Raw genomic sequence first — 25447 nt, 5'->3', positions numbered from 1 at the left:
TTTACTTTGGTTGACCATGAAGAATCCCCTTGCATTTTCTTCTGGACTTTTTGCACATATCTACTTTATGACAACCTGATTTATCTAATTTTTTTATAATCTTTAGATATATAACACAGGAGGCAAGTCTTACACTTAAAGGACCTTGGGATAGCCAGCTGTGGCCCTCAAAAGATAAATCAACCAAGCAGTATATTGTCTCTTGTATGGAGAAGGCCATACCAGCCTTCTGTGCCATGGGTTATACCCATGTCAGGCAGTGTTGTGCTAAGGGAAGGACTGCATGGAACTACATTTTTACTTAACACTGATCATGTTTTTATACATCAAATTTCCTCTTTACCTATTGGATGAATCTTAAAGTAATAAACCCTGCCAGCACTCCCCAGATAGTATGAGTCCCTCCTTCTAAATTTCCAAGCTCCTAACATTCCAAAGAGGGTTTGTTCATTGCTCTTCCTGATCTTTAAAATTGTTTACATCCAGAGTGCATATTAGATCATCTCTGTTTGGAGCTCAAGTATGAACCCTCTTAAAAACATGAAACATAAACATTCAATTACTAATTAGCTGTTTCCTGTTCCTAATGAAGTGAACACGCTGGGTTTGTATTAAAATTCAGCTACTGTACTTCTCTGTTTATGGTTCCAGATGTTTTTGTTTTATCTAGGAGTTTGCTTTGACAGCTACTACTAAATGATAAATCACTCATATTATAGCTGAAATGCATTTTGAAATTGAAATGTGGCAAACTTTGAGATTGCTCCAAGGATCAGTGTCAGTTAGCAGGTCAATATTGGCTCCTACTTTTTGGTCATTTAGCATTGCCATATGTAAAACAATAACAGAATAGGTGTCAGCTTTATACAGCATGCTACACAGGAGTGTATTTTGCTACTGATCTTAACATTGGGGAAAAATTTACTACTATGAAATCTCAATTTGTTGTATGCTGGGGAAAAAAATTGATACATATAAATATTGTTTTCTTGCTAACCTAGGTTTTTTTAAATTCTTTTTTATTTTCAAGTTACTATAGAAACTGTTCCTGATAGGCCTTATAAGCAGGGACATTTAATGAAGTGTGTGGGCAGATATGTTTGTCTCTTTTAATACAGACACGAATTACAATAATAAATGAGATTTTCAGTAACTGCATTTTTCTGAATGAAGAATATTGATTGTCTTTTGGCACTCACTGCTGTGCTTATGTACCTTTTTAGAGGGCATTATTTGTTTTGCCATTGCTTTCAAATTTATAATGTTCACATTTTGTACTGCATGACTTGAGCTTTACTATATTGTATAAATTTGAATCCTGGTAAAATAACTGTCTTGCATTTGATGTTGAAGATCTTTCCTATGATATTTAGGCTGTGTATACAGAGGATGAGGTAGACTGGAGAACTAAGCAACTAACTAGTTTCATCAGAATAAATATTCTCAGACTCCATGTACAAGGCAGTCTGAGCAATTATCTGGATTTACAAATTACCAGAGAGTTTCTAAAAATACTTTGTTTTATTTTGCTCTGCTAAAAATATCAGATATATTCTATGTATTCCTTGGGAAAATATCTGGTTGCCAATTATGTGAGTTTTGTCCAATTTTATACCTATTCTGACTAATACAGAATCAAACTTTTTTATTCTCTTATTATCTTACTTTATTTTTGGTTCAGAAATCTTATCCAAAAATTTCCATTGACAGACCATGATACCCTTTACACAGAAAGAATAAATATTTTAAAGTTACCATGCATAAGGTCCAAAAATGTATACTTTTCTCCTTACAATGCTAAGCTTTGAACCAGAAATAAATGAATATTTTACACTAGGCATATCAGTTCAAAAATGATAATGTATTCTTTATATGTGAAGATAATACATTTGACTCATAAACATAGCTTTTAGCATTTCTTAACCATAGTTAATAGGTTCATACTGATTCATCCACACTTTCTTTCCCACTCTGTCTTATTTTGTAAGCAAAGGACAATTTGTGATTAGTAAGATATCCAGGTCATAAGCCATTGTTATGGAAAATAGCAAGGTTAAAATAAAAGAAATAGAACAAATTTTTAAAAATCCTTCATTGATATTTTTTAGCCACACCTATCAAGTGTTACTTAAATCTAGGATACTATGAACTCTAGATGATCAACATTTAAATGAATATTGGTTTGACCAAAACTTCTGGTCATAATGGTATGCAGAGCTGGTCTCCCTTCATGCAGTATACACAGTCTTAAGGTTAAACTTGGGAGAGGAAATTCTAAATGTATAAAGCTGTAATTATCTTAGGTCAAAACTATATAACTCCTTTCCCCCTATTTTGGTATAGGGACTTCAATGTACCATTGTGTGCAAAAGGAAAAATAATATAGATCATTATAAACATTATAACGAATTTCATGAAAAAAGTATTAGTCTTCAATTTCTTCAGTGCTGCCCAAAGAAGAGCAGAAGCTATATCATGAAAATTGAAGAATTTTTGAAAACTGACATATTAACATAATGTTGTTAACTTTTATAAATACTGAATCAGACCTGTTACATTCAATCATTTTAGGTTCCTGAAGATAAAAGTTTTAGTAATTTTTAGCATGTATCAGATTTATTCCACAGAAGAACTAACTTGTTTTCTTTTTTTTAAAGGAGGTAACTATTACTGTTTAGCAATGGCACAACAGTTTTATTCGGCCTGAAAGGTCCTCGCTGGCTTTACATAAATGAAGATGCTTGTGATTCCAGTTTATCTCTGAAACTATTCAACATGGAGTATTTTCAATTGTGTTTATCAGCAAAGCTTTGTTTACTGAAGCAGCTATTCAATCTGTTACATTAAAAAAGGAATATGTGTAAATTTTAAAATCAATGATGTAAACATTGTCCTCACATTAGATTGACCAGTTTAAGAATATGAACTAAATCCTAATGGCTAAAGTAACTTGACCATATTTGATGCTTTTCTATGATCATTTCAGCTTGGCTTTTTGTCTTTTAAGAAAAAAATACTGTAGTGTGTTAGAGACTAGATTCTTATATGTATGGTTTCTCTGTTCTTCCATATATTAAGTTAAAGTATGCTTTCTTTGTTAAAAAATGTACTTGCTAAACTTCAGTATAAATAAAAGCATTTTGACTTTGTCAATTGTTACAGAGTTTTTTTTTTTTCACATTGCCAACTTCATTCATGGAAATATGTAGTAGTCAGTGCAAATCAAAATATAGGAAATAGGAAAGTGTTTGCAAAGTTTTTTTCCAGTTTGGTTATCCCAAATAAATAGGAACATACATCTCATTTCCACCCATTTTAACTGGCCTATATTCTTGTCCTCAATTATTCTATTTACCCACACTGGATTGCCTTTTTCTGGCTATATGTGTTTAAAGAAGCTGTTGCTATGAAGAAGGATTGTACTTGGAAGCAGGGAATATTATAATGCACAAAGAATTGTAAAATGTTTGTGAACATCTGTTATTTAAAAAAAAATTCTTCTAGAGCCATTTTCAATGGAAAAAGACAACCAAAAATTAAGAAAGGTGTATATATCTACTCTGCCCACCCCCAAATTCCTGGTGCTTCTGTATGTTGAGGTGTTTAAGTAGTGAAAAACCAAGACCAGTCATAGCCCTGTCCTATGGTTTATACAATCTTTTTTTTTAACCTTATCATTGGTTCAATTTCAGTGAAATCACGGAGCTCATTAAAATTCTGGTTCACCTGAGAACATCTCAGTTTTCCCTATGCAGTGGCAGTACCACTTAGACACCTTGCCTGTCTCATGAGACTATGTGTTGAGTCTCATGAGACTCTCTTGCCTGTCTCATGAGACTATGTGTTGAGAGAACTTCTAGTTGGCCACTAAATGGCTGTATGTCTTCTACTTTGGCCATGTTGCTGCTTCCACAGGTATTTTCTCTCATCATCACCTCCTCATCATACTCATTTATGTCAAATTTAAGAGTGCTGATAAGACTAAAGGCTTTTTGCCATAGAGGAGAAAGATAATTAAGGGTTTTTATTGGCTAAGCTTGCCTGCTCTGGTAGTATTCTATATCCCCATACACCTTGACACTCAAGAAACAGGGTCCACATAATCAATCATATGTTATGTAGGCTTGCTTTATTTAAAGTCCAATGTAATGACCAGAGGTCATCTATACCATTAGTAACCTAAATCTTACAGTTCCAGGTGCCCAATACTGCCAATGATTTAACCTTACCTGGTAGCAGTTACTTGCACCTACTTAACATCAAAGGGGGTAATTCAGTTTGGGGTCCTGTGGTACTTCTAGGGAAATGGAAGCAACTATATTAATCTCTTGGTTATTTGGTGCAAATGAAGAGACTGATCTATGAAACACTGGGAATGAGACCTATTCTCCATCTCCAGTATTTCATGGGATAGCATTGCTTGCCATTTCAAAACAAACCCTTGACTGTCCCTTATCACCACCCTCTTAATTTTCCGTAAGAATCTTAGCCTTAAGAAAGTGAACTGGGTACAGGAAGGAAGGAATTCTGTCATTAGAGGGTAGTGTCCACAATTTTTTTTTCTCAAATACAAGCCCTCTTCTATGGTTGAGAAGATAATTGCTACATTTTTTTCCCTTTCACATTCTGGAAGTATGGCTACAGGAACTGGATCAGCCTCAGATAAATTTCAGTATCTCTGACCTCTTTAATTTTACATTTGTAGAATACTGATGGGGGTATATCCAGCAACTACCACTGCAGACATGCTCATGAAAGCATAATATTTATTTACTATTCCAATATAAAAGTGTCTTTCCATAACTTTCAAGTTATATCACCTTTTGGGAAGATTCAATTGTTGCCATTCTTCCCAATGTATGCTGTTCATGTTGAGTTACTCAGCAATCAATTACTATAACAAATACCTGAGATCAACTTATAAAGAGAAAAAAAAGTTATTTTGGGTCCTGGTTTGAGAGGTTCTGGCCTTTAATTGTCTGGTCTTATTCCTTTAACGCCTGTGGGATCATATGGTGGAGGAAAACCATTTATCTCATGGCCAGGTCACTATAGAGAAGATGAAGAGGCTGATTGCATTATACTCTTCAAGTGCACTCTCAGTGATCCAAATTTCTCTGACTAGTTCCTGCCCCTTCAAGGTCCCTCCACTTCCCAGTAATGCCACAGGCTGGCAACTAAGTCTTAACACATGGATCTTGGGGGAACACTTATCCAAATTGTAGCATTCTGTTCATGGACCTCAAAGACTCATGTTCATCTCATAATGTAAAATGAATTTAGTCCAACTTCAAGAGTCCCCAGTGTCTTAAATATTCTGTCATTGCTAAAAAGTCCATGTACAAAGCCTTCTCTGAGATTCTAGTAAAATTCAGCTGTGATCCCTTGTTAAAAGTAAGCACATACTTCCATGATATAATGGTGACATAGACAGGTTATATATTTCAATTCTCAAAAGAAATAAGGGGAATTGAGATAAGTGAAAAGATCAAAGCAAAACCAAAACCCAGCAGAGCAAACATTAAATTCTAAGTCTCCATGTACAGAATTTTGGGCACATGGTCCTATGGCTCCAAAAAGCTTACGAAAACCTGCCTTTGCAATCAGCATCTTGCATCCCACATTGCTACTTTAATGGGTAAATTCTGTGTGCTTCCTATAGCTTTCTTGGCAGGAATACCATGGTGCTGATGCCTTTACTTTATGTGTGTGTGTGGGGGGGGGGGTCTACATAGCAGCTTTTGCTTTACTCTCATAATTCTACATGTGACCCTGTCATTGGCTGCTTCCAGGGACTCTAACTGTGAAACACATTGCCTGCTTCCCAAAATTTCCTTTGAAATCTTGGTGGAGGCCTCTATGAACTCATTCCTCTTATATTCTGCATGTTTTCAAAACCAACATCACATGGATAACCCCAAGACTGGCTATAAGTGTAAGATATACCTGAGTCATTGTATACATGAGCCATGCCTGCAGAAACCTCTTCATGGCTTTCTAGCTGAACAAGGGAAAACAAATCGCTAGATGGTTTTGACATGCAGGGTCCCTTGGGATTCCTTTCTGAAATGAAGGTCTTTGAAACAAATTTGCATTTCTATACATTTGAATATATAATGGATGTGGTAGGTTAGAGATTCCTGAGATGACCTTAGGCATCCTTCCTATTGGGCTGATGCAAAGCATTTAACTGCTTTATTGGGGATACTGGGGATTGAACTCAGGGGCACTCAGCCACAGAGCCACATCCCCAGCCTTATTTTGTATTTTATTTTATTTTTTGAAGAATATTTATTTTTTACTTGTAGTTGGTCACAATACCTTTTTATTTTATTTATTTATTTTTTTATGTGGTACTGAGGCTTGAACTCAGCTCCTCCTTGCACTTGCTAGGTGAATGCTCCACCGCTGAGCCACAACCCTAGTCCCAATTTTGTATTTTATTTAGAGACAAGGTCTCACTGAGTTTCTTAGTGCCTCGCTTTTGCTGATGCTGGCTTTAAACTTATAATTCCCCTGCCTCAGCCTTCTGAGCCACTGGGATTACTGGTGTGTGCCACCATGCTTGGCTTTAAATGTTTTTTATAGGCAATAATTTCTTTAGTAACTGCATCCTTTTTGGGCACATGTTTACCTGCACTTCTTTTCTGGTCAGACTGAAAACATTTTAAATCTTTCTACCCTGCTACATTTCCTCTTTGTTATCCTTATATATTTGGCTAAATGAGGCCAGTAATTCTCATGCCTGAATGCTATGCTGCCCTAAAATTTCCTCCAACAGATAAACTTATTTGTCACCTTTGAGCCTGACCTCTCACAAAGTCTCAAGACATAGTTAAAAGGCATCTGAATTCTTTGCCACTGTGTAGCAAGGATGGCCTTTAATCCAATTTCCAAGAGTAGTCATTACCATTTGATACCTCATCAGCACAGCTTTTAATGTCTGCATTCTTATCACAGTTATGGTCTACTGAACACCCACCAGTATTACCCATTAAGATCCACTTACAGCATTTTAGGGTTTTTTTCTAGCTTTCTACTCCAAACTTTTCAAAACTCTTCCTGCAACCAATAACAAAGTCTTCTCATACTCAGGCATATAGTAAAATCAATGACCACTCCACTTATGACACCAATTTCCTGTTAGCTTTCAGTTATTATGACAAATACCTGAGATAATAAACTTATAAATAAAAAAAAATTATTTTGGCTCACAGTTTCAGATATTGAAGTGCATCCCAGTGGCTGGCTGGGGAGGCTGAGGGAGGAGGATCAGAATTTCAAAGCCAGCCTTAGAGAGACTCTGTCTCAAAAAAAAATTATATATATATATATATAGGCTGGGGATATGGCTAATTGGTTAGGAACCTTTGGGTTCTAACGCTAGTACCAAAACAAACAAGCAATGAAACAACAAAAACAAAATTCTGAAACAAACATTTGACCACTTCAATTTGAACTTGTAGAAAAGCTGTCCACAATCATATACATGACTAAGTGACTCACTCATTCAAAATTATAGAAACATAGAAAACTGACAGATATTACAGGTAATGGAAAAGTAATCAGAATATTTCTCATTTGTTTGTACTGATATTTATACATGTGTGTACACACAATATATATACAAAAATACTTCTGGTTTTCTTTGTAAGCAATCACTGAAATTGAATATGGATTTTTTTCCTTTTTCTAGTAGTTCAGCTTGCTCTTAAAACATATTTACTTGTAATTTATGACATTTAAATCAATGGCCATGTATAAAGATAGTTGGCCATCATTGGGAGAAATTGTAGTCATGTTGAATATAGAATGCCTAGATGATGATGAACGTGAAGCTAAGTTCCTTAATTATTTATGCCCCTCTTGACTTCACCTGAACGATGTAAGATTCCTTCTTTTTATGCCTTCCCCTGACTACTTTGAAATACTTCTCTGAAGTTTTTAGGTGTAAATGGAATGATAGTTAAGCTGAGAACACAGACCAGGAACCATGTTATTAGCTCACATTCACTAGAAGTATGGAAGCCAGAAGCTTTGGAAAGCAAATGTACTGAGTTAGCAATGGTAAATCTCTCTAGATTATCAGACATATTTATTATAATGAGGTATGCCACTTGCTTCAATTAATCAAAGCAGAAAATCACAATAACCACAAATGCATTTAAACTCAATTAATGAATTTCATAGAGTATGCCATGATAATTCATTATGTTCTAATGAGGGAAATACTTCATCTTTGGATGACTTTATAAAAATGAGTTAAGTCTATAATCTTTTGGGTGAAATTTATGCAAGAACATGACTCTTGATTTGCCTTGTCATTTATGAGATTATCAGTATACAAAAATCTTAGAAACTTCAAAACAATATGAACACACCTAAAAACTAACCTTAATCAAAAGAGAGAACTAAAATTGAAAGTAAATAGGTGTATATTTTAGTTAACTTTTTTTGTTGCTGTGACCAAAAGATTTGTCAAGAACAACACAGAAGAGGAAATGTTTATTTTGACTCACAGTTTCAGAAATTACATCTATTGTCACCTGAGTCCATAGCTGTGGGCCTCAGCTGAGTCAGAACATCAGGGTGGAAGGGTGTGTCAGAGGAACACAGCTCAGGACATGACAACCAGGAAAAAATGAGTTGTTGCTCATCAGTGACAAACTATAAACCCAAAAGTCATACCTTACATTTTATTTCTCTAGCCTCAGGATACCAATTAACACATTCAAGTGGATAAATCCACCAATTAGGTTATAGTTCTCATAATCTAATTATTTTACTTCTGAACACTCTTGCATTGTCTCACTTAAGAGCTTTGGGAGGACACCATTTATTCAAACCATCGCAGTGCCATTCAGCGTCTATCAAGAAAAAGATAGTTGATGTAGCAAGAAACTTCCAATAATATCAAGGTAACAGAGTTCACATTATGAAAAGATAGAAGTCACTACAAATACTAGGTAATTAAATACCAAATGTATGATAGAATGGTAAAGAAGGAAAAACTTGTTACATGCAAGAATCATGGGCAGACTTTATGAAATTTGATAAGAGTACTAAAGAACATCTCTGATTGAGTGAGGAAGGGAAAGCATAAGAGACAAGCACCAGATAAGCCCCAAGGTAACAAATTAGAATGGCATGCACTACACTTGGAACAAAAAGAAATCCTCTATAAGAAACACAGAATTCTTGTCCAGCTGTAGTAGGAGATAGATTTTGTTACTTAACATGAGAATAATATAAAGCACCTTTAAAAGTCGTCAATGAGCATATAACTTGAACCTGTTTAGAACATCAATCTATGAGTGGTGTCAAAGGAACTGAATTGAGATGGTGCAGAAAAAGAGACTTATATGCCATAAAGTAGCAATTTCATTTTTTCTTTACACATTTCTAATTTAAAAATATTATATAATTCACTATAACATACATTATATCAATTTTCCCAGATGCTTATAATCGTAACTATGAGAATGTGAGGCTTTCCATGAGTCAGTTAATATATAAAATATTCTTGTAATGGTTTAATAATTTGGAATTAAACTTCTTTAAACATCAATATGATCATAAGATATAAACTGAGTATTATTTGAAATAAAACATTTCAGCTGATGATTCAATCATCCTAATTTTCCCACCTTTCCTAATGTAGCAATCCCTGAATTCTAAATGGCATGAAAAGGAAACATCTTTTATATATAAACCATAGTTACATGTAGGTCGGATCTCCCTTATTACCTCCCAAAGTTTCACTCCTTTTACTACTTTTAGATGTGGATTTCCCCAACCTATAAATAGAAGTTCCCCTGAAATCACACCCTACTCCCTTCCCCCTATATTTCCCTGCCCCTGCTAACATTAAAGTAAGAACACGTGCAGTATTCAAAATAAAATCATCAAGAAGACTGAAAAAAATGAAGAAACAATTGCATATACTGATACTGAGGGTTTACCATTTGCTATATTTTAAGTTCTAATATGAAATTCAGAATGAAGCTAATTTCCTCCATGGATGAAATTATTAGATACCATAGATAGTTGGGAGGTTTTACACCATAGATGATCCTACAGATAAGCTATTATAAGGATGAGTTGTATTTTGTTGGCTAAAGAAAGTAAATATTTTAAATGACAAATTTTATACAGAAAAATATTCATTTCCCATTCACACTACAATGAAAATCTCTAATATATTTCAGGTGGAAATTTAAATCAGGAATTGCCTAGTGGTTTATACCAAAACATTAGACATTGTCGGGAGCAGTGGCTCACACCTGTAATCCCAGCCGCCTGTGAGGCTGAGACAGGAGAGTCATGAGTTTAAAGCCAGCCTCAGCAATGGAGTGGTGCTAAGCAACTCTGTCTCTAAATAAAATACAAAATAAGGCTGGGGATGTAGCTCAGTAGTTGAGTGCCTCTGAGTTCAGTCCCTGGTACCAAAAAAAAAAAAAAAAAAAAAAAAAGGAAATAAAAAAAAGTTAGACATTGAAAGGAATTTTAAAAATGAGTATAAATAGATTTTTTCAAATGACTAAAATATTCTTTTAAGCATTAAAATATGGGGGAGTACTATTTGAAGTAAAAATAGCAATCATATATCCTATATATTCTCTACTTCTAATAATTCTTATCTAATTTATGTTTATAATTCATGATTATAATTATGATTCCCCCCATATGGGCCAACATGCTTGAAGGTTTCCTTTTAACCTTTTTGACTCTTCCTTCTATTTCCAACAAGTCCTAAATTGTAAACTTTGCCATTTTTATGACTTGTAATAATGGGTATTGTTCCCCATCTACTTGTTTGCTCCTTATGTTTTCCTTTTGTGTTCAAAAAAATCTCCGCATGTGGGTCTTCATCTCAGTTTATTTTCTGTTGCTACACTAGAACACCGGAGACTGGCAGATTTATAAAGCAGAGTTTTATTTCAGCTCATGGTTCTGGAGGCTAAGGATTACAAGAACACAGTGATGGTATCTGATCAACTCCCAGTAAGGACTTCAGGCTGCTTCAACTAATGACAAAAAATGGAAGGGCAAATAGATGCATACAGAAAAGAAAGCATGAGAGGTGGCTTTGCTTCATAACAACCCACTGTCTTGATAACTAACTAATTCAGTCTCGAAGAATAAGAATTCACTATCAAGAAAGGCATTAGTCCTTTTTATGAACATCTCTCAAAACTGCCACAAAAGCATACAAATTTCAACTAGAATTGCAGATGCAACAAACCATATTGAAACCATGGTAGCCCATAACTGTCTAATTTACCGATTCACATAGAGACTGATTCCCTCGAAATAGTCATTGTATTAGTCATATATACATCACTGTGAACAAAATATCTGACAAAACAACTTAGAAGATGAAAAGTTTTAATTATTTTTTGGCTCATGGTTTCAGAGGTTCAACCCATGGTCAGCTGACAGCATTGTTCTGGGCCTAAGATAAGGTAAGGCAGAACATCATAATGGAAGGATACATTGGGGAAAAGGTACTCAGATAATGGCAGCCAGGAGGAGAGAGAGATAGAAACAGAAATAGGAAGAGACAAGAGTGCCCATAGTCTTAACAGGTCTAGCATTTTTCAAATAGGGCATTGAGATATAAGCTCCAAAGACCTTGGTCAGTCCCTTCCCCTTGGCTTAGCCACTTTCAGCCCTCAAGGCCTCTCTCTCAGCCTGGCCTTGTGTATACCAAGATTTTTTCCTTTCCAGATGTTCCATGTTACTGGCATCTATTAATCTCTGTAGTCTACATTGCAGCTTCAGCTACATTTTCATAACTTCACACATGGCCTTCTTAGGGATTGCCCTCAAGAATTTTGACCCTGTCACACTTTTCCTGGCCTCTAAGGACTTGTTTTGAAACTTTGGTGGAAGCCTCCAAAATCCCCAACTCCAGCATTTTGCATTTCTGCAGAATCAGCACCATGAAGATGACATCAATTTCTTCTACTAGCTCAAGTATTAGCTTATTCTCCTTTGTCCATGGCTATAGTGGTTTAAGAGTGCCTGGATGGCTGATCATGGTGAATGAGAAGTGGGAAATCAGCTTTTGAGGAAGCCTACATGGTCTCTTCTTAGAGAAATGACTTTTAAGCAAGTTTTGTTTTGTTTTTTAACATCATTGAGCCTGCCATGGATATGATATTGCTGATTACTGTGATGTCCTCAAGGCATCTTTCCTATTTTCTCTCTGTGAATTACTTAGATTCTCTTTAGTGGCTGTAATCTCAGCAAACACATCTTCCTTGGAACTAATTTTACACACAGTTTTTCTGACAAAACAACAATTTTTAAAATATTTTTCCAGTTTGTTTTCTGCTCCTGGTTATCACAATAAACCTGGCTTATAGTCAACAGCAATACTTATGCTACTGCTTGAATTTTGTGATGCTTTGACATTTTCTCCACAAGATTGATTAGTCCATCACCTTTAAATGTCAGCCTCACAGAAAATCTTAAGTTATGGATAAAATGCAGACAAGTTCTTCGCTGGAATGTAAAATGAATGGCCAATAGTCCAATATTCAATCGAGTCCTTGTTTCCTTTTGAAATCTCATGAGTGTAATCTTTACTATCCACATTCTTATCAGAATTCTGTTCTTCTGAGTTCCCACCAGAATTGCCCTTTAAGCTCTGCTTAAAACATTATAAGGCTTCTCCAGCCTGCATCTCCAAATTTTTCCCCAAACCACCCTACATATCAGTTTTCAAGGCTTCTGAAACATTCTGTCAACATACAGTGATCCTAAGATGTCTTCCAACTGGGCAGTGTGACCTCAACTCACCATGGACAGGTTCTTCACTTATGCAGCTGAAGAGAATTTCAGGGACTTTTGAAAGAACACCCAAATATTTATAAAAAGACTGATATATATATATCCCAAAGGCAGGGTGCAGATGGGCATCACCTCTCCTAGCAAATAAGAAGTGAGGTATCCAGTGTTGAATTCTCTGACTATAAATATATTTCCCTGTGAAGAAAAGTGCATGGTCCAAGGCAAATTTCATGTCAATCATTTGATATTTTGGGGTTCATAATATTTCTTGCCTCCACAGTCTAGCCATAAATCAATTATGAACATAGTGTATGTCTTTTGAATCTTGTGACATTTAAATTGATTATGTTTTTGTTCTAATTGATCTGATACAAGCATATGATGCAGGTGTTCTTTCTTCATCTAACTAAAGTGAAAAGCATGGATGGTCATGTTCACAGATCTAGGTCTTATCTAGTAATGGTGTCTTTTCCTCTCTCTCCCTGAAATCTGCCTATCTCAACATGGTCAGATATGTCACAGCAATGACCCAACTTCTTGGTACCAGTTTCTGTGTTATTCAGATTTCTTCACTGTCATCAAAATAATAGACAAGACCAATTTGAAGAAGTTTATTTTGGGCTCATGGCTTCATGGTTCAGTTCATGGTAGACCAACTCCATTACATTGGGCCTGAGAGACACAGAAGATCATTGCAGAAAGGAGTGGCAGGTGAAAGAAGCTGCTCTGCTCATGGCATCCAGGAAGGAGTAGGAGCAGGACCGCAAGTATGAGGATCCAGGAATAAAATATAATATCCAAAGGCACATCTCCAGTGATCTATTTCCTCCAGCCAGTTCCTCAATGTGCCTATAGTTACCACCTAGTAATCCATTAAAATTGATTAAGTTATAGCTTTCGTACTCTAAACATTTTACCTCTATACATTCCTATGCCGCATGAGCTTTTCATGAAACATCTCATACCATAATAATTTGCACCTATGAGAAGTGAAAATATTGTATTGTATTCTTGGTTATTGTAGATGGCCAGTTTTACCTTCAGTAATTAAAACTATAGATATTTCAGAAGCAATTCATATTTGACAATTTGTAATTGTCTTTCACTTGATGACAACGTATTTTCATATATTACTGTAGTGTATACCCTCAATGCTTCTCAGAACTCCTTTCCAAGGAGTTTGGAATGAGTGACAAGGATCTAAGAGAAAGATATTCAAGCAGGTTAAATTTCATAAAAAGTAATGGTTTATATGAGAGTCTGAAGAAGGACATCTTATTTTTGTGCAGGGAATTTGTGAATGATGTTTTTGGCTCTGAGGCTGATTTGCTTATTTCTCGACCTAGAAGTACATTCTGAAGAATATGTATAGCCAGATATCAGAGTGAAACTGTAAAAAATTGTTGTCAAAATAACAAAATACTTTGTTACTGGCATACAAACTTTTCTGATCTCCAAATGTCCATTTGATATAGCCATTCATATATCAAATATAAAGGTCATCACATATATTCAGTAAAATTTAATCTTCATTTTTGTTGTGGTACAATCTTATTTAATGCTTATTTATTTTTTTAGTTATAGGCGGACACAATGTCTTTATTTTACTTTATGTGGTGTTGAGGATCAAACCCAGTGCCTCACACAACCCCACAACCCTTGGTACAATCTTTTTCTTAGTGAAGGGATGATTATCATTGGATCTCTTAAGCTGGAAAACTCAAATACATCCTGAATTTTTGCTTTGTTACCAGCATCTATTAAGTAATTAAATACTATCTATTCCATTTAAGAAATATATCAAAATAAGCTCCATTCCAATATCATGGTCTTAGTCTAAATTCCTATTTCTCCCACCTAGAGAATTTCTTTTAAACTTGTAGGTAAAATTGATTTATTTGTTTCAAATTTAGAGTCCCTAATCATAAGGATTTATATGAGGCTTAAAGTCCTAAAATGCTTAAATAATGTGAGCAATCCCTTTCACTATAGGCGCATCCACTAAATGATATTTTTTTTATTAGTGGATGACATTATATTTGAATCAATTTTGTTACATTTACCTCTCCAGCAGGTTATAGATTATGGCTATATTTCTCTGCAATTATCTCAATATCTACTATGATATTCACAGCACATGACAAAAGTATGCTGACTGAATGGATGAATGTTTTTATTGATCACTTGACACAGTTCCTGGCACACAGTGCTTATCTTTTTAATGTTTGTTTTGTTATATGTGAAGGAATGTCTCTTTGTGGTGAAGTGCTTTACTCTAATCATGTGTTTTGATTACTTTTTTATTATTTCTATTATTTGTAAAATGTATTTTTATTTTTTATTTTTTTATTTCTTCTTATACCATGGTTTCAGAGTTTTTAAAAAAATTTTATTAACTTTTTTAGAAATAAATGACAGCAGAATGTATTACAATTCTTATTATACATACACAGCACAATTTTTTATATCTCTGGTTGTATATAAAGTATATTGACACCAATTTGTGTCTTCATACATGTACTTTGGATAATGATGTCTATCACATTCCACCATCCTTGCTAATCCCCTGCTCTCTCCCTTTCCCTCCCACCCCTCTGCCCTATCTAGAGTTTGCCTATCCCATGCTCCCCCTCCCTACCCCACTATGAATCGGCCTCCTTATATTCAACATTTGTTTTTTGGGGGGATTGGCTAACTTCACTTAGCATTATCTTCTCCAATGCCATCCATTTCCCTGCAAATTCCATGATTTTATTTTCTTTCATTGCTGAGTAAAATTCCAATTTGTATATACACCACATTTTTTTTTATCCATTCATTTACTGAAGGGCATCTAGGTTTGCTCCACAGTTTAGCTATTGTGAATTGTGCTGCTATAAACATTAATGTGGCTGTGTCCCTGTAGTATGCTTATTTTAAGTCCTTTGGGTATAGATTGAGAAGAGGGATAGCTGGGTCAACTGGTGGTTGCATTCCCAGATTTCCAAGGAATCTCCATTCTGCTTTCCATATTGGCTGCAATTATATTTTTATATTTTGTATAATATATTTTGTAGATGAACACAATACCTTTATTTTGTTTATTTATTTTTATGTGGTGCTGAATATTTTACCCAGTGCCTCATATGTGCTAGGCAAGTGCTCTACCACTGAGCTACAATCTCAGCCCTCTATATAGATTTTTGCTTTTTGGTTACCATTTTAGCTTACCAAAACAACTTTTCATTTGAAATGATAGCAACTAAACACGATTCAAAAATAGAAATAGAAATAAACAAGAAAACAAGAGAAGTATACTAATAAGAATACTCTACATATATTGAATTTTATTCTTGTAATTTTATTAATAGTGCATAAATAGTTTATGGATAGGCATATCAACTTGACTGACCTAAATTAACTATCATGTGGAAAAAGTATTTTCTATATTAGCCCACTTAACAATGATTATTCATATTGAATTGTTGACATCACACTCATTTTCTTTTTTATGTATTGTCTGTCTTTATATTAATGAAGTTATTATTTTTAAATTTTACATTCTTCATATTAAAGATGTGAATGTTCTATGTCCCATACTTTCAATATTAGAGGATTCTGTGTTTGTTGTATAAGTATACTTATCAGCAAGTTTTTAACTTCCCATCTTTTCTTCTTACTCATTAATGTCTTTGTCAGTTTGAAGAACTTTCTTATATATTTCTTCTACGGAAATGCTGGCTGAGATATATACTCTCAGGTTTTGTTTCTCATGAAATTTCTTTATCTCCCCTTTATTTCTAAAGTACAGCTTTTATGGATATAGCACTCATGATGGGCAGATCTCACCTCACCTTTTCCTGGTCTACAATTCATCTGCTAAGAAGTTTGTTGAATTTGGAAGACTTCTTTCTTTTCTTTCACAGCTTTGAGAATATTTTCTTTACTGTTCATCTTTGAAAGCTTCAATATAAGACGTTTTGTGCATATTCAGTTGAGTTTAATCTCACTGGTAATATTTAACCTTCCAATACTTTGATGTGGGTATTCTTTGTATGGAAGAGACATGGCTAGATGTATGATTATGTACCAATTGTTTTGATGCCCAATAGTTTGGCTGGATGTTCAGAGACCTGGAGGCACATGATTGGGAAATTGGTCGTTAAGAAATTTGAGAATGGGCTGGGGATGTGGCTCAAGTGGTAGCAAGCTCGCCTGGCGATCCTCAGCACCACATACAAACAAAGATGTTGTGTCCGCCGAAAACTAAAAAATAAATATTAAAATTTTCTCTCTCTCTCTCTCTCTCTCTCTCTCTCTCTCTCTCATAAAAAGAAATTTGAGAATGATGTATTTGGATAGACCACTCTGAATGGACAAACACTTGGAAGACATTTGTATCCTATGTGAATGATCACCAAAGGGTGCTCTCAGAAGAACAAGATTTTAATGATTTCAGGCATAGAATAATGGACAAAAATAGGGTCCACCTGTTCCGTGGGTATTAATTGCTACTAGTTAGCTTCTTTTCTGAACCATCCTTGTCATCATACACTGGCTCTTGATAAAATGTCCATGATGGCATGGATGGAAGTTACGTATGGACTCAATACTATGGACTTTACTCACAAAGGCTGACTTACTTATGGTCACCACTGAGTGCTCAATATGATAGTAACAGAGACTAACACTGAGTCTCCCATATGTCATTATTCTCTGGGATGATAAACCTGGTGAAAGGAAAAATATATCAAAACACTTTCATCATGGGAAGAAACAGCATTTCATCTTTACTAGAGTAAATGTTTACTGTGGATATGATTTGCCTTTTTTTCACATAATTCTTTTCCTGAAACTAACATCTTGCAGACTCGCCAAGTGATTTTTTCAAGCAGCATGGTATTCTGTGTAATATTATTTCTGACAAAGAAACCCATGTCACAGCAAAGGAAATGCGAAAGTGGTCTTACCATGTTCCCCACCATCCTGAAGCAGTTGAATTGACAGAATGGTGGAATGGTCTTTTGAAGACTTTGTTACAACACCAATTAGGTGGTTATACCTTGCAAGGATGGAGCAAGGTTCTCCAAAATACTATAAATGCTCTGAATTAATATTGAACACATGATAGTGTTTTCTTCATAGCAGGATTATAGGTCCAGTAAGCAAGGGGAAGAAAATGTAGTAGCATCATTTACTGTTATGCCTAAGGACCCACTAGCAAATATTTTCTCGCTCTGACTGAAACTTTATATTCAGCTGAGCTAGAGGACTTAGCTCCAAAGGGAGAAAATTTCTTATCAGGAGAAACTACAACCATTCCACTAAACAGGAAGTTGACTGCCACTCAGCTAGTTTGAGCTCTAATATCCCCTGAATCAACAGGCAAATTAAGGAGTCTTGTGCTGAGGCAATTAATCCTAATCACAAAGGGAGCATGGAATTGCTGTTTCACAATGGAGGTACCACTGTGTTTGGAAATCTTATGGTGGATTTTTTTTTTCTTTTGGGCGAGGGGTCTTCTAAATAAAGGATCATGTGCCAGCAAATAGATAATTTGAGCTCTTCTTTTCCTATTCATATCACTTTAATTTCCTTCTCTTGACTGATTGATTTGGCTAGACTTTTTGAGAACTATGTTGAATAGGAGCATTGAGTGGGCATAATTGTCTTGTTTCTGTTTTTAGGGGAATGTTTTCAGTTTTTCTCCATTCAGAATAATGTTCGTCTTGGGTTTGTCATATATAGCATTTACAATTTTGAGGTAAGTTTTTTTTTATCCTCAGTTTTTCTAACATTTTAAACATAAATGGGTGCTGGACTTTGTCAAATATTCTTCTGCATCTATTGAGATAATCATGTTATTCTTGTACTTAACTCTATTTACATAGTGAATTAGATTGATTGATTTGCATATGTTGGACCAACCTTGCATCTCTAGGGTGAAACCCACTTGAGTATAGTGCACTATCTTTTCAATGTGCTTTTGCATGAGATTTGTAAAAATTTTATTGAGAAAATTTGCATCTATGTTCATCAAAGATATTGTCCTGAAGTTTTCTTTCCTTGATGTCTTTTTTCTGGTTTTGGTATCAGGATGATAATAGCTTCATAAAATGAATTTGGTAGGGTTCCCTTCTTTTTTATTTAATGGAATAATTTGAGGAGGATTGGTATTAGTTCATCTTTAAAGATCTGGTAGAATTTGGCTGAGAATCAGGACAGTCATGACATTTTCTTTGTTGGAAGAGGTTTGATAGCTGTTTCAATTTCATAACTTGATACTCATCTATTTAAATTCTCTATGTCCTCATGCTTCAGTTTATCTAGGTCATATGTCTCTTGGAATTGTCAAGAACTTTAAGAATTTCTATCTTATTGGAGTTTAAATTTTCTAGTTTTTGATTTTCCTCTGTATTTCTATAGTATCTGTGGTGATATTACCTTTTTAATCTCTAATTTTCTTTATTTGAGTCTTTTCCTTAGTGGGCCAGGCAACCAGGTGAAGGAGCTGCATATTCTGGGCAGTCTTCTCTTTATTTTGGTTAGTTTGGCTAAGGGTTTGTCAATCTTGTTTATCCATTCAAAATAAAATTAAATAAAACAGCTATTTGTTTAATTGATCCTTTTTTATTTTATTTGTTCTGAATTTCATTGATTTTTGGCTCTGATTTTAATTATTTCCTGTCTTCTACTAATTTGGGTGTTAGTTTGTTCTTTTACCAGGGATTTGAGATGTAATGTTAGATTCTTTATTTGATATCTTCCATTTTTAGTGTATTTTGGAATAATAAGCAGACTTTAATTTGCTGACTACTGTTACAAAAACTGATTACATGAGCAACAAAAAAAGTGTTTTCTTTAGTTTATGTCAGAGGCAGTTACTCCTCAAAATTTTAAGTAAACCAGTGTACAACATCAGTATTAAAATGCTAAATTTTATATTGTCTCTCCCACTTTGATCTTCTGAATGATCTAATTGAGCAAAATAAAGTAAAAGATTACATGTTTAGTTCATCTTCAGGAATGTAACAGTCTAATTATTCAAACAGTTTTTATTATAAAACTCAACACTGAGGGTGTCTACAGTGTTGAATTTTTAAAATTTTTTTCTTTAAATTTGTAGTCTAATGAGGACTAGAAAAGCCAAAACTCTGTTCAGTGTTTCTGATAGAGTAGAAAGGGTGAAAAGGTAAAAAAGGCTTTAATTTGTCAAAATATGAGTGCTAATAATTTTCTTCTTAGAACTGCCTTCATACTGTCCAGAAATTTTGATATTTGTATCACTATTCTCAGTTGTTTATAATTTTTAAGATTTCTCCCCTGATTCTTCTGCTGTCCATTCACCATTCAAAACTGTATTATTTTGTCTCCAGATGTTAGAGTAGTTCCTGATTTGCTTTCTTGTCATTGATTCCAAATTTCACTCATACATTGTTGATTGTACTACAAATCAGTGCAACCACTGTAGAAAGCAGTATGGAGATTACTCAAAAAAAACTAGAAATGGAAGTGCAATATGAACCTGTTATCCGACTCCTCATTGTATATCCTTAAGTTTCAAAATCAGCATACTATAGGGAAATAACCACATTAATTTTTATAGCAGCACAATTCACAATAGCCAAAATATGGAATCAATCTAGATGTCCTTCAATAGATGAATTGATGAAGGAAATGTAGTATATATGCACAATGAAGTTTTAGCCTAAATAAGAATGAAATCATGGCATTTTCTGGTAAATGGATAGAACTGAGCTACTTCTGTGTTTCCTCTTAGGGTTGCACCTGACTATACAAATAAATGCATACAAAACAGTTTTGAAGTTATTTTCAGAAGAGATTAGCATTTCAATAAGATTGAGTGATGTATATTTATTTCTTCTTTTTTTCTTTCCTTTTTTTGTACTGGGTATTAAACTAAGGGGCACCTTATTACTGAGTACATTAACACTTTCATTTTTTAAATTTTATTTTGAGATAGGATCTCACTAAGTTGCTCAGGTCCTTGCCAAATTTCTGAGGGTGGACTTGAAATTTTGTTCTTCCTGCTTCAGCTTTCCAAGTCACTGGGATTATAGGCATGAGGCACCACACCTGGCTAAAGCATATTTCTTTTTTAAGTGTTGGTGGGCATCATCCAATATATTCAGGCATAAATAGTTCAGAAAACTTGGAGGAAGAGAAGATGAATTGGCTCTCTGCCTGACTACTTGCATGAAATATTGATGATTTCCTGTATTTAGTGTTACTAGTTTCCAGGCCTTCAGACAGACTCTGAAGGGGCATATTAAAGTGTTTCTGAGAAGTACCACATCCCAGGTACAGCCTCAATTGTTGGGTTCATGATATAAAGAGGTCCCAAGATTAGAATTAATTTATACTGCCCAGGTTCTGCTTTTGCTTTCTTCTGTGGACAATTCAGTTGATGAAGTATGGAGGAGGAAAACGCTGGCTCTTCCCCTCCCCTGGGTGTACACAGCTAAGGGAGGCCATAAAAACAATTTCTTCCCAGCTCCAGCTCTCACCATTCCCTACTTGCTCCCTGGGAGAAACTATAGAAAAAGACTTTGGAGGAGAAAAGCCCAGCTGTCCTCTATTCTGAGGCTTACCTGGCTAAGTTGAACCTAATGTCTCACTCCTAAGTAAGCATGCCAAGATTAGTAACAGAGAAGAAAACTGCAACTATGGCTGTCATCAACTTTGTGGTTCCTACTGACAACTGCCCCTGCATCTTGTTTTACACTGTTGGCAGAACTAGATGTGACCATCATATTTTGGTTCCTGCTACCATTTCTTTGTATTAAGCACCTGGGCCAAAACCATCCTTTGGTAAGAGAACTAGTACTTTAGACCCCTCATACTAGTTGCTGCCAATATCAAGGAGCCTGTGGCTATCAGAAGAGCTGTTAAACGTTAGATCTGGGATATCCCCCAAAGAATCATGTGTTGAAGGCTTCAACGGGTGCTATTGGAAGATGGTAGAAATGTTAGAAAGTTGAACTTAAGGGAAAGAAGTAGGTCCAAGTTTGTCAAAATAACATGGGGCTAAATTGGGATCCTAATTCCCTTCTCTCCAACTTTGTTTTATGCTTTCTGACTGCCATAGAGGGAGTAACATTGTGCAAACACATGATATCTTCCATGATGTTCTTCATCACCAAAGATCAAAAGTAATGGTGCCACGTGACTATGGAATGAACCCTATGAATATAGGAGCCAAAATAAACAATTTTTCCACTGAGTTACCTTTCTCAAGAATTGTGTTTGACACAGTGATGGAAATTTCACACAAAAAGTTGACACTAAAACATGAGTATTTCTGTGAATGCACCTGATATTGTAGTTCAGGAATTGACTACCAGGAGGAATTTAGAAAATTTTGGAGAAGTAGTTTAAAGAAAACTTGGAACATTGTAAGCAGGGCTTAATGGGTGATTCTGATGGGCGATCAGAAGACCAGATTGCTGATAAGAATTCAGACATTAAGAATGTGTTCATAATGTTTCAGATGTAAATGAGAACTTTATTGGGAATTTAACTAAAGGCTATTAAAGTTACTTGTGACAAAGACCTTATCAACCTTCTGCTCTTGCCCTGAGACTTTGTATCAAGCTGAAATTGTTTATCTGGTGTAAATAATTTCAAAGTCCTGCATCTGGTCTATGTCATTGTATTGTTGGCAGCATTTAGCCAGATTTTTTAGGAAAATAGGGAGCAAAAATCAAAGTGGGTTCAGAACAAAAATAAATTTTATAAGCTGCAAGAATGAAGTGCTAATTGAATTGTTAAAAGCAAAACATCAGGGACTGGGGTTGTGACTCAGTGGTAGAGCATATGTCTAGCATGTGTGAGTCACTGGGTTTGATTCTCAGCACCACATATATACAAATAATAAATAAAGGTCCATCAATAACTAATAAAATATATTTTTAAAAAGCAAAATGTCAAAATAACATTATATTTTTAGTAGAATGCCTAAAGTCCAGAAGGATATGGAATGAAGTATTTCCAGCCTTGAGAGAAAATAACTATCAAAAGAGATTACTATAGCCAACTCTCCTTCTGAATTTGATAGCAAAATTAAGATTTGCCAAAATAAAATAAAATAATTCATGACCAAAATCCAATATTGCAGAAAATGATTAAAGGAATCTTACACATAGAAAAGGATGATAAACAGCAATTAAAGCACAAGAAATAATATCATTAGAAGAGTAGAACAAATGAAAATTATAAATAAATCCAACATTAGAAAAAACAGTGACAGAAATTAGTGCATACCTTCCAGTAATAACCCCAAATGTAAATGATGTGAATTTGTTAATAAAAAGACATAGACTGTTGGATTAGATTAAAAAATAAATGCAACTCTTTATTACCTGTTGGAATTGGGCTTTGAGTCCTCAGCCAGTGTCCCACAATAAATGGTACTCCAACACCAAGGTGAGGCACAGGTTATCTGCAGGGACACTACAAGATTATAGGGTAGAAACTGCAATACCTCCGATCTGCACTGCAAGAAAGACACATAGACAACATAAAAGAAAAAAAAAACAAGGGAAGAAAGTGCCCCAAACAAGCAAGATACTACAATAATAGAATCCATTGACAGTGCAGTGGATGAAAAGTCAGAGAAGGAGTTCAAAATGTACATATTTAAAATGATATGTGAATTAAAGAATGACCTAAATGAGCAAATACAGGCAAAAAATTGATCACTCCAACAAAGAGATAAGAGAGCAAATACAGGTAGCAGAAGATTACTTCAAGAAAGACATAGAAATTCTGAAATCAAATTAAAAATCTTTGAAATGAAGAAAACAATTGAAAAACCAGCCTCTACCTTAGAGCAAAGACCGTCCAAGGAAGGGACATGACCTTTGTCCTTAGAAAGACCCACAGAGCACTCCTAGGCACATTCCCACCCTGCTAAGTTGTTTATCTACAAATAACAGGAGAGATCTGCTGTGCCAGGTGTCCCTGACTCAGTCAGGCTAGGTGGGGATCCATAGCAACCCCCTAGCAGCCACCAATCAGCATGAGACAAGGAAATACCTGGGATGCCAGATGACCATCCCAGTAGTTTATGGTGGTTGATAACCTGTTGGGAAACCATGTAGTTCAGCACAAACATCCCTCTTGGCTTAAACCAATCAGTTCAAATGAAGCCCTCTCTTGTAGTACCCAATCACCCTTACCCAACTTGTTCCTGCCAGTGAATGTGCTAATCATGTTTTAAAGTTGTTATTTGATTTTCCCGTGGTGTGTGATGATTTGCTAAGAGATGCTATGATGTATGTGGGGGTCTCTGCCTTCTCCAAATAGTGTATAAAACTGCTGCAAACCCTGGGCTCGGGGCCTCTCAGCATCACCAGTTGCTTTGTGCGTGCGGAGGACCGAGCTAGCTTGCAATAAACACCTCTTTGCTGTTTACATCGATTTTGGTCTCTGGTGGTCTTTTGGGGGTCCCGAATTCGAGCATAACACAATAAACAGAATAAAAATCTCAATAGAAAGCATCACCAACAGACTAGATCAGTTGTAAAACAGAACATCAAATAATGAAGTCAAAATATACAATCATGGAAATAAAATTGATCACACAGTGAACATGGTAAAAAACAATGAGCAGAATATTCAAGAACTATGGGATAGCATAAAAAGACCAAATCTAAGATTTATTGGGATAGAGGAAGACACACAGATTCAAACCAAAGGAATAAACAATCTCTTCAATGAAATATAACAGAAAAATTTCCAAGCATAAAGAATGAATTGGAGTATCAAATACAAGAGGCTTACAGGACACAAAGTGTGCAAATTTACAACAGATCTACACCAAGACACATTATAATGAAAATGCCTAGAAATACAGAATAAGGATAGAATCCTAAAGGCTGCAAGAGACAGAAATAAGATCACATATAGGGGGAGACCAATATTGGACCTTGGCAGATTTTTCAACCCAGACCCTTAAAGCCAGTAGATCCTGGAACAACATATACCAAGCTCTGAAAGAAAATGGGTACCAACCAAGAATCTTATATCCACCAAAATTAAGCTTTAGATTTTATTTCAAAATAAAAACCTTCCATGATAATCAAAAGTTGAAAGAATTTACAAGACAGCCTGCACTCCAGAAGATTCGCAGCAAAATATTCCATGAGGAAATGAAAAACAACAATGAAATTCAGTAAAGGGAGGTACTACCCTAAAGGAAAGGCCAAACAAAGGAGAAACCAAGTCAAGTTAAAAACCAAAAACAAACCAAAATGATTGGGAATACAAATAATATTTAAATAATAACTCTGAATGTGAAAGGCCTACACTCATCAATTAAAAGACATAGACTGTGATTGTGGCTGTGGCTCAGCGGTAGTGCATTTGCCTGGCATGTGTGGGGCACTGGATTTGATTCTCAGCACAACATATAAATAAATAAAATAAAGGTCTATCAATAACTAAAAAAAAACATAGACTGGCAGATTGGATTAAAGAAAAATACTCAACAATATGATGCCTTAATAATACTCATGTCACAGGAAAAGACATCCACAGACTGAAAGTGAAAGGGTGGGGAAAAATGTATCACTCACATGGACTGCAGAAACAAGTAGAGGTTTCCATCCTCATATGAAATAAAGTAGACTTCAAGCCAAAGTTAATC

The 25447-nt window shown here is 35.1% G+C and overlaps 1 protein-coding gene across 1 annotated transcript in view; it reads left to right on the top strand.

Annotated features, from left to right (window-relative positions):
* The window catches only part of LOC107156084 (dachshund homolog 2), a 21157-nt gene extending 18048 nt beyond the window's left edge, over positions 1-3109 (top strand). The window contains exon 5 of the mRNA XM_015502127.2: positions 2658-3109. Coding sequence (XP_015357613.2) covers positions 2658-2707 — 50 coding nt within the window. The 3' untranslated portion in view covers positions 2708-3109. The remainder of the gene's footprint in view (positions 1-2657) is intronic.
* Positions 3110-25447: the final 22338 nt, after the last annotated feature.

The sequence above is a fragment of the Marmota marmota genome, unplaced genomic scaffold (assembly GCF_001458135.2).
Source record: "Marmota marmota marmota unplaced genomic scaffold, marMar, whole genome shotgun sequence".
NCBI classification, from domain to species: Eukaryota; Metazoa; Chordata; class Mammalia; order Rodentia; family Sciuridae; genus Marmota; species Marmota marmota.
This window is presented reverse-complemented; position numbering and strand designations above follow the sequence as displayed.